We start from the raw sequence: 13937 nt of genomic DNA on the forward strand, positions 1-13937 counted from the left end.
TTGGGGTTGGCATACCTCCAGAAACTAAGTCCAACAGTGTGTGTGTACAATTTCCCATGTGGGTGTTGGAATTTGCCTGAATGGGTATGGTTCCTAGTAAATTAGGCTGGGGAGTTAGGGTTTTAAGCTTTTTGATAATGATTTGGTACATGCAGGTTACCTTTGAGATAAATGCAAATGATCCTATATTTATGCCTTTAATATAGGCATTTTTCAGCAGGGAAACACAAGCATCAACATTGATGAATACCTTATACACAGATCGAGTTCCTAACTAAACATTGTCAATCACAAATACAGCGTCACCTGCGTGTTAAAATATTGCTCCAACTTCTACTACCCTTGCTATCGAATGCATCAGAACAATAAGAAATGACCCAATTGCAAAAATATAGATAAATACTGGAGCTGGCCCTTCCAAAAAAAATGTCAAGAGTAGCAGGTATGCAATTGCCCCAGTTGGGTAGCCTTCGAGGTATTGATCCCACGAACGCTGTCCCTAAAAATTAGTTGGCAAATTAGGTGACTGTCAAACGGACCGTTAGAATGGGGCGTGGATGAATGGAATGGGACAAAACATACAGTGAACATGGTTGGGTCTGAAACATTTTTAGAACTGAAAGGATTGGATACCTATGATTTGATTTGAGGTCATACATATTGCCAAGAATAAGTTACAGTTCTCATTGGAAATTGACAAGCATTAAAACCCTCCTGCTGTTTGAACAGTCACGGACAGTCAAAACATCAATCTTCTTCCCGTGCTATGCCTTTTACACAGGCTAATCACCAACAATCAGATCATATTTCAAGCAAACATTATGACTACCGGTAGTAAAATTCAACCAACAGACAAGCAGGCAAGAAGCTTATCAATCACCTACAGTCAGAACATGTACATGTAGCTGTATCAAGTTACATAAACAGTCACAGCCAGTCAATCCTGCTTTTTGTAGGCTGGGAGCTCTTAACTGTTCAAACAGTCACTTGATTGATTTTGACTGAAAGGACAACTTTGTACATAATGTACCGATATGTTTTCATGGGAGGGATAAACATTTAATTTTGTTGGAATTCTGCAATGGGGTGTTACTTTTTGAATGTTGGATTTTAGTGCTTGTTTTTTTTAAAACAATTTAGTAGTTTATTACTGGCAATTTGTTTTTGATCAAATGTTCAAATATTTAACTTCTTTACGAATTTCACATTGTTTTCTGAGATACCGGTAGCTGCCTAGCTGATCATATTAAATCATGCAATTAAAGTGGCTGTCCCCCAAAAGAAAATAAATAAAGAGGTATAAAAATGAAAAGGAGCTTGACTTATAATCAAAACAATGATTTTGCGTAATTATGCAAAACCTAAATTGAGTCCATGCTGATGAAGTAGGGGTGTTTAAATGTGCTAACATCATATTACACTTTGTAATTAAGTGGAATCAGTTAATTTATGACCCTCAATCAGTTTATTTTGCCAAAAAATAATATTTTTACTTAAACGTGATTTAAATCAGTATTTTTATTTTAAAAAAATCATTTGATTTAAGTCGCGATTTAAATCAGTGATTTAAATCAACGTGATTTAAATCAGCCAGATGCTCCTTTTTTTCCCTCCGCCAATTTTGAACAAAGACAAAGCCTCAGCATTTTTCTTCCGCCTACTTCCTTGTGTCCCTCACAGTCGTGCCCTTATCAAACCAGTGCCTGGTAAGATGGACATCATTAAAGTTGACTCGATACACAAAACCCCCAATTATTTTGCTCAATGTTTTTGCTCAATGTTTTTCTCTGATCCATCTTAATGACCAGTCTTGCTATCCACACCTGGATCTTCCTGGAAAAGCGTGGCTAACTTCTCAGACCCCGCTTTTATCATCTGCGTGCAAAGTCAGTCACGTCATTAATGTCATTATGACACTGCGTCTGGTACAATATTGATTGTCTTTTTTGTGTGTCTTTTTTCCCCCAGTCCCCGCATTTGACAACTTGTAACCTTTGAGTATCCAGCCACTCCTCATTAGGAGACATTAGCCTTGTGTGTTTCTAGATGCCTGGCCATGGTGCACATAATAAGATGTGCAGTGTACGGTAAATGCGATTATTACCACCAAAAAAAAGTTTGCAATTAGTCTAAGTTTTACCATCTGCCCCATGTGTTGTTGTACATGTGTTTTAGACTGGTGGTGAGAGCCCGGAAAAAATATTGTTAAAAAAAATCCAAAAGAAATCAAGGATCATATTTTATGTCGACAAAACATGTTTCATTCTTAACCCTAACCTAAGTTCCAACTCCATCAAAATCCATCCCCTATTTTGGGGATTTTGGTAGGCAAACCATGTGTACCAAGTCCATCAAAATCCACCTAGTGGTAGTCTTGTGGTGGATTTCAGCGGATTTGATCCTAAAGCATTATGTGAAGCAGGGTCAGTGAACGATTTTGACAGACTTGGTCCAGTCCGTTTTGTAAAAGACACTAGGGAGTTAGGGTTAATGATTATTGTGACAAAAGTCATTCACTGATGTTCAAACACATTTTTGGCGATCTTTGTCCAGGTTGTTTTGATTTTATCCAGTGGAAATTGTAAAAGCCAATTAAATAAAAACACTTGTCAGTTACACCTTTGCCTCAAATTTAAATTGAAAAAACATGTTTTTTTTAAAATAAAGGGCCCGCACTAGATACCATATTTTTTGCAAAGTTTTCCCTTAGGCCAAAAAAAAAAGTCTCCAGTTTCTGGTATGCGCGCGCGTTGCTGTAGCCATGCGTGTCGGCAAAATGAAAACGTTTTTTTTTCAATGAAAGATGATGTCTCAAAACCGCCAAACTCACTGGTTTGACTGGAATCCTGCTGCTGCACAATTTTAACATGTTTTTAGATTGGGTTATGGTCGAGAATAAGCTTTATGTGGCCTCTCTGGACTCCCATATATTTGCACTAAGTTTAGTCGGGCACCATTTGCAGTCATCAGCCGACATTTGAAGCAAAAAATCAGGTTAAAAAAAAAAAAAAAAGCCGCGTCGCCGCACCACTTTTTGGGCAAGCTCCATACCAGAAACCGGAGACTTTTTTTTGTTTTGGCCTTACCATCACAATGTAGGACTTATGTGCAAACGTCTCACCCTGATGTACCGGTACATGTACATTACATTTTGTAATGTACAGTATACCGGTTCATGTACATCACATGTATAAAAAAATTCTTAAAAATTTGAAAGAAATGTCAGAATAATGTTATATTCATGTATTTGCCAGGATATTACTGTTGTTGTTTCTGGCAAGGTTTCCAAATAGTAGACCCACAGCTTACCAATTTTGTCCTAATGTCATTTCTGTGGCGGTTTTTTTTATTTTGGAAAAACATCCCTAGGCAGTTTTCCAATTCTCTTTGACAATTGAATGTAGCGTCTGGATGGACTTGACATTAGTATAAAAGAGAAAGGAGATGTCCTTTGACTATTGTCCTGGATTGCCATTTTATTCAAATTGAAACCAAATTATCCTTTAGACAAATTCAATATATTGCGTGGACTCATCCATTGGTGATATCTATCCTCGGGCCTTTGATGTTTTACACAAGCCTAGGCAGCATAAACATCGGGAGTGTTCCTTTGCCTCCCACAGTTTATCAAAATCAAAATTATTGGCTAAATTACTTAGGAAGAACTCACTTTGGGATGGTGTATTGTCACTGAAAGTCTTGGTTTTTTTAAACTTAGCGGTGTGGCGTTCGACCCACAATGGTGGTGAAAATACGGAGACAATGGGCAGCCAGGAATAATTGGGGGGTGAAAATCACAGCCGGCGCGAGTCTTTGTGATTGATGGGAACGCCATCGGCACTCATTGGTTTACTCAAACGGTTATTATTAGGGGACTCGGTGATAAAGACTGCGCTGGATCGATGTTGATGCAATAAAGACATCGGAGAGAACAAGACATGACAACAAAAAGGACAAGAATGGGGGGGGGGGGAAGGGACTGATGATTTAATGAGGGAGACTTGTCTGTGTTAATGTCTGCCCACTGAAGCCAGGGTTATAATGCAAGAAGAAAGGAGAGTATAACGTCATTTATCACCGATGTGATAAAGTCGCTATGGCAGCGGCACCTTTGAAATCCAGTACTTAAAGAGTCTGCTTAAAGATGGCACTAGAGAAATAGAAGAAGAAAAAAAGGAGCATTTATGGTGCAAGTATTGAAAGAAAGTAATAATAACCTAATGACTCTCCTGTGACAGAAATCGACTGAAAATCTTTTTTCGTTGAATGTACTTTTCTTCACACTGGAGAGGAAGTGCCCAAGGCAATGCAAAATACATTACATGTACATGATGTATACCACAGCAGGGTGTCATGGTTGCAAAAGATTCCTTCCTGCCCTGGCTTCAAAAATTAAAAAAATAGAGGGGGGGGGTGCTTAAATTGGTGGTTTATCGCAGTATGGTTGATCCTTGCTGCCGTGAATGCATTTAGGGTTTTTGAAGAGTTTGTGAACTTGACCTGTAGCAAGTCAGTTGGCCTTAAACTGAGTATCTGCACATTTTTGTCGTGAATACAAGGCATTTACCCTAACCTCCCCAGCTCCATCAAAATCCACCCCACCCCCCAATTTTGGTGGATTTGGGGGGCTTGGTCCTGCTGGCCTGGTTTGACTAAATATTGATGGAGTATGATGGACTTGGGCCTGGAAGCAAAGCATGCATTGGAAGCAGTGTGATTGATGGATTTTGGTGGACTTGGTCCAGTACTTATCAAAAGACAGTAGGGAGTTAGGGTTGATATTTTGATTCAGGACAGCAAAGCAAACTGAAACACACTTTTTGTTAACGTCAAATCATACTTTCTTGTCTGAAAGATGGTGGCAAGTTTGCAACACATGTATATGAAACAACACCACAATACAGTTTGTGCAGTGTTCACATCGATAACACCATACATGTGTACCTGTAGGCCTTCCAGGAGGCAATTTTACGAAGCTCTATGATTAAGTGTGTCTCAAATCAAGATGGATTGCACATTGCACATGTGCACCTTACCCTGGCTGCTATAAATGAGATCAGAAACTATCAGACTACATTGTACCGGTAACAATCATGGTAAAAACATCGCCATTTTCTGGTACCATTCCTTTGACTTTGCGTTTGATTTTAAGGATCTACTGCCACAACTAATATTCTTTGCATGACCTTTTAATATTGCACATTGCAATGATAGAATAACAGGTGTCGGTACAAAAAATGCATTTTAACTCTTGAAGATACATGAAGAACTGATGTGCACACTTGTAAAAAGTTCTTCATGAGCATGTACATTGTACAAATACATGTTATGTACAGAATAAAAAATATATTGCAGAACACTTTGGAAGATCAGACGTTCACGTGCTTCAAAGGCTTGGTTTGTTTCTGTATTCAACGCACACATCATCGTGATTTGTGAGGCATAAATCTAGAATAACTAAGCATAAAAATCAATTACTGGTCTTTACAACGTGGCATCTGAATTGCAAATGCCTACTGACGCTACTGTGTTTTTCCCCCAACTTCGTGTGGGTATCAATAGCCATCGCTTCGTCCCTATCTGCCTAGTTCGTGATTACGAGCCATTTTGCCAAATTAATGGGTGGGTTTGACTTGGTCTTTGTTTCGGAGTTGAGGAGACATAACCAAGGTCATGGTAGATCAATTCATTTTGGGGTTCGTCCCTCCGAACGGACCCGATTGCTGGGGATTATGTTGACACGCTTGATTTGCTGTAATTGTTTGTGATGCTCTGAGACGAATCACAATGGCTCGATTGTAAATTTGCCTGGACCTGTTTGGGGCAGTTCTGCAGTGACCAACGTCAAAGTTGGTTGTGACGTGCATAAGATGAAATTTGTTAAAAAATACTCTTTGTTTTCCTCCCAAACAAAAAAATAGAAAGTTTTGCTCCAGAAGGTTGGGTCTTTCTTTTAGTACTGGCTGAGCTTGGGAGTCGGTGCTTGGTAATTGCTCCGTGTGCAGAGAGTGAACAGACCTGATTGTGCCGAGGCTGAAATCTGTCAATCACACAGAGATAATGATTACACATCCCTATCACTGTCCAGATACCCTCGTCATCATTATTGGATGAGACAGACCATATGCTCCTTGCATCCCTTTCGGAGTCCTCCCATTGATATGCAAATCAGGGCCTCTCCACTGACACGTACCGTTATTTTTATTGGCGGCCATAACATGCAAATGAGCTCCCTTCTCGCTCCGACCATTCTCGTCGATGCCTCTCCTTTTGTCATTCGGTAATTAACCATCGCCATGACGATACTAGGATGACTCCTTTTTTTTGTAAGGGGGGGGGGGGGGGGCAAGCTGGCTGGGCGCACCAGTTTCTTGCCAGCCAAGTTGTGGCGGCATTGATAAGGGGTGACGGAAGCTGACTGTGATGGTAGACCGTGTTAAACCAGACAGCGGAACGGCGGGAAACAAGTTGGTGCATTTGTCTGGCTTCCTTGAGTCTTGTTTTTCCTGTGGTAGTTGATACATGTACGTAAGGCGTAATGTATGATGCACGCTTAGCTATAGGTGAGTCGTATGGGCCGTTGATTGACTGTTGACATGCCAATTATTTTTCTCGCTGTAGTGATGAAAGACAGATGTTTCAGGAGTTTAAATGCTTGATGAGCTTGGGGCTAAAAAAAATAATAGTTTTTATCAAGATTTATTTTGAACTTTGTTAGTTGTTTTTTGACGACGTGTGTTTTTTTTTCCCTTCTTTCTGATAGTTCCTCTCAACGTGAAAATCAAGGCAGAGCCCAAGAGTCCCAGTTGTCACAAGCCATGCGCTCACATGAAGTTCCCCTTTCCTCCTTCCTCTGCGGCCTCCTCCAACGCCACCTCCTTGTCATCTTCCTCCCACTTCGACTTCAGCAGCCGCAAGTTCGAGTTCGGCGAGCAGCTGGTGGTGGACGTGCCCCCTATGAAACTGGAGGGCTTGGCTAGTCCTCCTATCAACACCACCAACTCTGCTGCTACCAACACCGATGAACGTGGCAGTGCAGGCAACCCACGGATCACCACACCCATGCCTGCAGCGTCGTCTTCTTCCCTGCCTAGTCTGGACCTCAACTTCAACGTGGTCAAGCAGGAGATGGCTCACTCCTCACCGAGATCCTCCTGCGCTCTTTCGGCTTGTACTCCCTTCAAGGAACCGGCGTTTCCTTGCGGTCGCGAGCACCAAGGATACAGCATAGAAAAGAGGTAATCAATATCATTTGTAAGGTTTGAAACCCTCAAAATTGGTTTTTGTTTTCAGGTGTTTCAGTTGTTTTTGATTGTTACTATCTTTTGGCACAATATAAAATATGGACTCAAACAATACCAGTTTTCTTCTGCCGTTTTGGGGTATAACAATTTCAATTTTGTTTCTTTAATCCAAATATCGCTTAAGGTAGCCTAAACTGCAGAACTCTAAACTAGAATTGGTAGGCTTTCCTGTTTAAAAGATATATTCAAAGTCAAACAGCAAATAAAATACAGTACATGCACTTATAAGAACGGACATGACATGTAATTATACTTTTTGTTTACCATTCATATGATGTTTGACGACCCAGTAAATTTTAAGTCCATTTCAAAGTGTCCTTGCTGAAGTTTTAAACCTTTAAACGGTGCTAGAAAATTTCTCTAAACATTTACCAATGTAAATGTTGATTCCTATCGTTCATTATTTATTTTTTTAAAGTTTAATATGAACATGAATAAAACTGCTTCCAACTGCTTACTGACTGGACTGACCTGAAATAATACAAATGCAAAAAAAATCCTGCTAGGATCGAAATGTTAGGCCCTCAAACTTTTTGGATTTTTTTAGTTTATCATGTTCTCGTTTCTTCTGTCCAACCCCCTCCACAAGGTTTCATCGCCAGACATCAGAGCCCTGCTTCGTGGCCTTTGCCAGCGAGCAGCGCTCTCCCTTCCAGCGTCAGAACTCAGAGCCTACGTTTCTTCCTTTCAAGCATCACGGGCTGGTCAACGGTCAGTTTGACCACGGCTACAGTGGCTTCCAGGTCAAGCAGGAACCAAGGGACTTCTACGAAGCTGGTAGGTGGTTTGCACTGTCCAATTGTTTTTGGGGTTTTTTTTTTTTGGCCAACAGTTTTTAGTGCTGTCATCACACCAGGCAATTTACATGTATAGTGGGCAAATGGCATGAACTTGCGTTAGCATAAAACCAGGTGTGTGAAATCTCAGCTTTAAAGCTGATTTCACTTTTTTTTGTTTTGGATATCAGTGTTTTTCCCTCACTTGCTGTGTACAAAAAATATAGGAGATTTCCAAAGTTAAGCTTTTTTACACCTTTTTTTCAGATGTTTTCAGCTCTTCTTATCAGTGGTCACTCACACCCCTGTAAAACTTTCCAAGCATTTATGTAGAAAATAATGGCTTTAGCAAAGACAGGCTAGTAGCCTACCGGTAAATACCATGCAGTTCATACATATAACTGAATTTTCAATTACTCATAAATTGAATTTTCAAATATTTTATCGTCAACCGAATCTGATCAGCATATTTTGATTCAAATATTCGAAAAATGTGAACGGTCTCGGGGAGATGATGAAAAATGTCCGCAGCTGTTTTAATTGCAGGGTTTGACTGTTTGTCAAATGCCATGCTATTGTTGGAAACCAATTTCATGCATGATTTGAGAGCATCGATGGGAAACATTTGCTAAAATTTCTTTGTTAAAATCGGTTAAATTTTAGCCATTCTGCTTCCTGTTTCTTACAGCATTTCAATAAACTCTTTGTCGAATTGTTAGACAAGCACAGGCACACACAAATCTTGATTGGAGGCCAGTTTAGGCTGGTGCATCTTTAAATTGATTAGTACACTTCAAAACTTGAATGTTCGATCAAGTTAAAGTGAGGAATAAGCGAAAACAAAATTATTTGAAAATGCAAACCTTTTTATACCGTATTGCAGTGCAAATGAAGTTTCGTAAAGTTTTTTGCGTGTCTGACTCTCATGGATAGCTGTTTTTTTCTGGCAGACAAGCTCTAAGAAATTCCGTCATGCAGTGTTAAAATAATTTACAAGAAACCAGCTGTGCCAGCAAGTAGTAGACCGTATGCGTAGTGGCTATCTAAGAGAGCATCGTTTGTTATTTTAAAGCTATAGTCCATCATTTGCAGCCATCCGAAAAAGTAACTGGAGTATTATTGTTGAAAAAACATACTTGGTTGAAAGATAGTACGTGGACTAAACTCCCTGTGAAATTAATCTTTCTGGCAAGCTATCATTTTGAAGTAATCAACGAAAGAAGGCCTTTCCAACGGTGCGTCTTCAGACGCACCGCAGGAAAATTTAAATTAGTAGTTCGTTTTGTTATTCGGCGCAGCGCCTGCAGTTGCTATAAATAATTTGTCGGATCAGTGCGCTACGTCGCGTATAGCTGCAATTCAAAACAATTCAAAACATGATTCAGCAACTTTTGATTTGAAATTGAGATCCTAGAATGTTGCTTTTCTCGGAATATACAGCTGAAGCTGACCTGAAACTTCATCAGGTTAGTTGTTCAGTATCCTTCATTAGATTTTGAACACTTTTGTTGCTTCAAACGAACAAAATGCACAAATTGCAAATGATGGACTATATTTTTAATTCAGTAACAATGAATGCACAAAATGTCCACTCACATGTCCCAGCAAAACAAAGGTATTGGCCTCTAAGATGGCTGCTTCGCCTAAGGTCTATTGAAAATGTTCTTTTCTTCCTGTTTTTTTTTGTAAATTCGGTGTTACATGTATCTTAGACTTCTTTGCAATGGTCGTATGGATCATTTCAGAAAAATCATGTCTCGTCAAAGAGCTTCATAGCTCTATGGTGTTAACTGCACTTTCTTGAGCGTCACCTGTCTCGTATTAAAATGCACTTAAACGTGAAATCTGTAGCCTGCTTTCCCTTTTGAAAATTCACCACAAATGACATTCAAAAATTTCTTTGTCATTTTCTGAGAAATTACTAAGTAATTTGTAAAGTTGGGTACGGGTACCCGATCCCATATCCTAGAACTGGTTCCTGACATCAACGGTCAGGTACTCGGGTACCCCGTTCCGATGCAAAATCCTAATTTACATTTACAATCTTTTTTGAAGTTTTGGTATTTTAAATTGGGCTTCAAATCACATCTGTTTCCTTTTGAATAAGATGAAAGAGGACGTCCTCAATTCTAGTTTGATCACGTCTGATTTCTCATACTTACTTCATCTGGTACAGAATGTTGCAGTGGGCAGTGGTTGAGAACATCTCCAGGAATATATTAAGCATTGACAGAGACCAGTTAATTTGTCTCGATTACCAATATTCATGACCAATATACTGTTCTTAATCCCCTTTATTTTGAAATGATGCGTTAAACGTCCCTTGAATTTATAGTAGGGTCTTTCTTTATGGGTTTGTTCGCTCTATACTGTTTAACATGTATTTTGCCCAACAGAAGTACCGGTAAGCTTCAAGTCATAAACATACTTTTCAAGAAATTATAATACACCACTGTACATTGTTTTGCAGACAGATTTACAAGGCATGTCATTTTACAAACATGCAGGTTGCCCCCAAACACCAACATAAATGATACATGTACATGTGTACATTTGCTTGTTCAATCTTTGGACATGTATTTAGTTGGCCCATCTCGTTCCCATGGATACGATCTTGCTGCGCCATATTTCCCCCAAACACCAACATAAATGTTACATGTACATGTGTACATTTGCTTGTTCAATCTTTAGACATGTATTTAGTTATATAAATGGCCCATCTCGTTCCCATGGATACGATCTTGCTGCGCCGTATTTGTTCCCACCATGCCTTGTGCAATCTTAACCCCTAGAATTGTGTAATGTATTTTCTCCCACTATTTGGGAGATTTGTAGGTTTGCAGTCGATACGTTTACACCCGGTGCAGTGCTTTCAATTTTGAAGGGTTTTTTGTTGTTGTAGAATCAATCCTTTCAAAGATGAGATTTCGTTGTCTTGTTATACGGTAGAGCAAGGATTTATGTTAAATGTGCGTGGCCGGTACCTCTGTCGTCCCTTTTACAACTCAAGATACAGATTTTTTGGGGCGAAAAACAACGCTTCCAGACTCCATATCGTATAGGCATTGCTTAGTCTTGAAAAAAAGTTCGTACGTGACGTGACGTGCAGGAGATAACGTAAGCACATTTCTAGGGTGTGCAGTCTTCAAAATACGCGCGCAGTACGCTCTGAATAGTCAATCAGCATGGTTTACGTATTGAACACGGCCAGGGGTTAGTGAAGGAACGCGCACGCAACCCATGGAGTCCAGGCTACATAAATGGCCTGACCTGTGTGTCTTGCCTGGACACAGGGTACTGGATACAAGTCATTAATCCATCTACATCAATAACAAGAGATTGTTGAGATTGTGTTACAGGCGTGTTGATTCAAGGATTTGCAAATCAATCAGTTTATGGTGGATTAGTTACATGTAGTACGGTATCATTATTGGATTTTTGAGTCATTTATCTCATCTTACATTTACGAAGGTTCGGGTCATCCCTTTGCATACATGTACATTTGTACATACATGTACATTTTACACGTGTACCGGTACATATACTAAGCATTGCACAACAAAATGTTACTTAACTCGTGTTACAACAGAGTTATGTGCAAAGAAATATCAGAAATACCTTAAAAAGCACAGTTTCAAGAATGGTATCTTGTTTCAAAATGGTTGTTTTAAGGTGTGGTTTAAAGCAATGACAAAAATTATAATAACTTTGAAAATGTTTACAAATACAATTTTTGAAAACAGCGAGTAAATGATTTTGAGGACCTCAGAATAAGATTATTGGTATGAGCTTCACAAAAAAGAAGTTACATGTACCTGTACCCCTTCCCTGAAGAAAAAAAAGATAAGACCCTCTCCCAAAAAACTCCCCGGTTACAATGGCCACTGATTCATCTTTAAAATTCTAGGGCATCGAACTCCCAACCCATGTGGAGGACTGTCTAAAAGAAGAATAATTTTTGGCCAATGAGTCTTGGACTAGTTGCGATGCAGTTTGCAAGATCATGCAGGAAATTGTTCCACAAGTGACAACGAGGAAGACCCACTTTGAGAAATCTTGGCAGGAGAAGTTTGAGAGGGGCAGATGCACTCTCAACTTGCGCCGGCCAACCGAACAAACTTTTGGACAAACCCCAACCAAGAAAGATGGATTAGAATAATGAAATGTAGGAAGTATGTACATAGCACCCAGGCAAGGGTGATTTATACTGGGAAGATGACTCGCAATTGCTATACAATTACATGGAGCAAGTCGGTGCAGCCACTTAGCCGCAATGGCATCAACTATATTAATTACGCTGGCCAAACACTACAAGCATGGACGGGCTGCGAAGCCCAGAGGTCATTAATTAAAAGTTGGCCGCGTATGGAGAAAGTCGAGTAAAATAAAAAAGCCCCTCTATCAATTTGCTGTGGCTAGAAGAGGGAATTGGAGGGAGAAAAAAACAAAGAAGAGAGTTTAACCTGAAAGAAAGAAAAAAGGGGAGAGAGAAAGAAGTGCTGGCTGTATTGCAAATTACAGGCATTAATCAGTGGTGGTGTGGCGTGGAGTTTGCACTGATCTTTGCTGGGCGATTTGGCTAATGGATGATGTACATGGCGAATACATTCTCAGTTAATATTCATTCATCTTGTTGGTACATGTGCATAACTACCTGCATGAGCATCATGTATAGGCGTAGTGTGCAGATTTACGTTAGACTACCGGTACATGTAGTTGTCTTCTCTTGTGTCTAGATGTTGTCCTGGGTATCCTGTTAAGATGTCTTGGGTAATCCTGCCAACTTTGTAAACCATCCTGTCAAAGAAATTTTCATTTAACCCCCCCCCCAAAAAAACCCCCACTAATATCAATTTTTAGAAGTCAACAAATTTGAATGAACATCCTTTGTTGAACTATATTTACATACATACATGTACAAGTCTAGCCGCCATCTCTTATGTAAACAAGTTGTGTTCAAACGCAATTAACGTTTTCTCTAAGAGAAGAAGACTCCCGCCTGTTTTCGCTGTTAACGGCTCCTTTTTCGCTTTGTACTTAATCATCATTAGCCGATTGGCGGTATTAATGGCACTGACACATGGCTCTGGGCCTGTGGCTAGCTATCCCCCCCCCCCCTCCATCCTTGCCCCACTATCATTGACTCATTGAATGGCCACCCCAGCGCTCGGTCCACTGAGGCCCCTACGAGCTTAATGACGGCAAGGGAGGGTTTAATTTGCGGATTGCCTCGTGTTGCCTCTGCTCTTGAACTTTGAGATGGTTGCTCTCATTGCTTGGACGCTGTATCTTTGCATATATATATATTTTTTTTGAAGGGGGGGGGTATTTGTAATCAACTGGTTGAGGATGTGTTAACCATCTGTAATGCAAACATAAAAATCAGGCAGGTTTTTTGTTCTTCTCGGGGGATTTCTCAATTGGACTGGTTTTGATGGAAGATGATATTGTGATGATGTGACTTGCGGTAGATGCAAATCATAGTAATAAATTCGCCAGGAGAATGTGAGTGACCAGCGGCACGTACGTCTGTAACTAAACTGCTGCCGAGTGTGAATAAAAAAAAAAAAATAATAACAGCCACCGTACACAAGTCTGAAGAGAGTTTGTCAACTATATGTACTCGCTCTACATGCCATCTTATACATGCATTCTCCACCTTGTTTCTAATTCAGAAGAAAGACAGTTTCTCAAGATGTTCCATTTCTTGAAGAAAAAAAATTGCATAGGATTGTTACGTCTTCTTGCAAATTGAGCATTTGCTTTAAACGTGTGCTTTAAACACCGTTATCTTGGTTTAATCTCAAAATCACATTGTATATGCACTTACAGGTAGCATACATACATTTCATGAATA

At 39.8% G+C, this 13937-nt stretch overlaps 1 protein-coding gene across 1 annotated transcript in view; it reads left to right on the forward strand.

Annotated features, from left to right (window-relative positions):
• LOC119729620 (ETS translocation variant 1-like) overlaps positions 1-13937 on the forward strand; it is a 55274-nt gene that overhangs the window by 31621 nt on the left and 9716 nt on the right. Inside the window, exons 6-7 of the mRNA XM_038202265.1 lie at positions 6764-7238; positions 7894-8081. Coding sequence (XP_038058193.1) covers positions 6764-7238; positions 7894-8081 — 663 coding nt within the window. The remainder of the gene's footprint in view (positions 1-6763; positions 7239-7893; positions 8082-13937) is intronic.

Source organism: Patiria miniata, unplaced genomic scaffold, assembly GCF_015706575.1.
Source record: "Patiria miniata isolate m_02_andy unplaced genomic scaffold, ASM1570657v1 HiC_scaffold_21, whole genome shotgun sequence".
NCBI classification, from domain to species: domain Eukaryota; kingdom Metazoa; phylum Echinodermata; class Asteroidea; order Valvatida; family Asterinidae; genus Patiria; species Patiria miniata.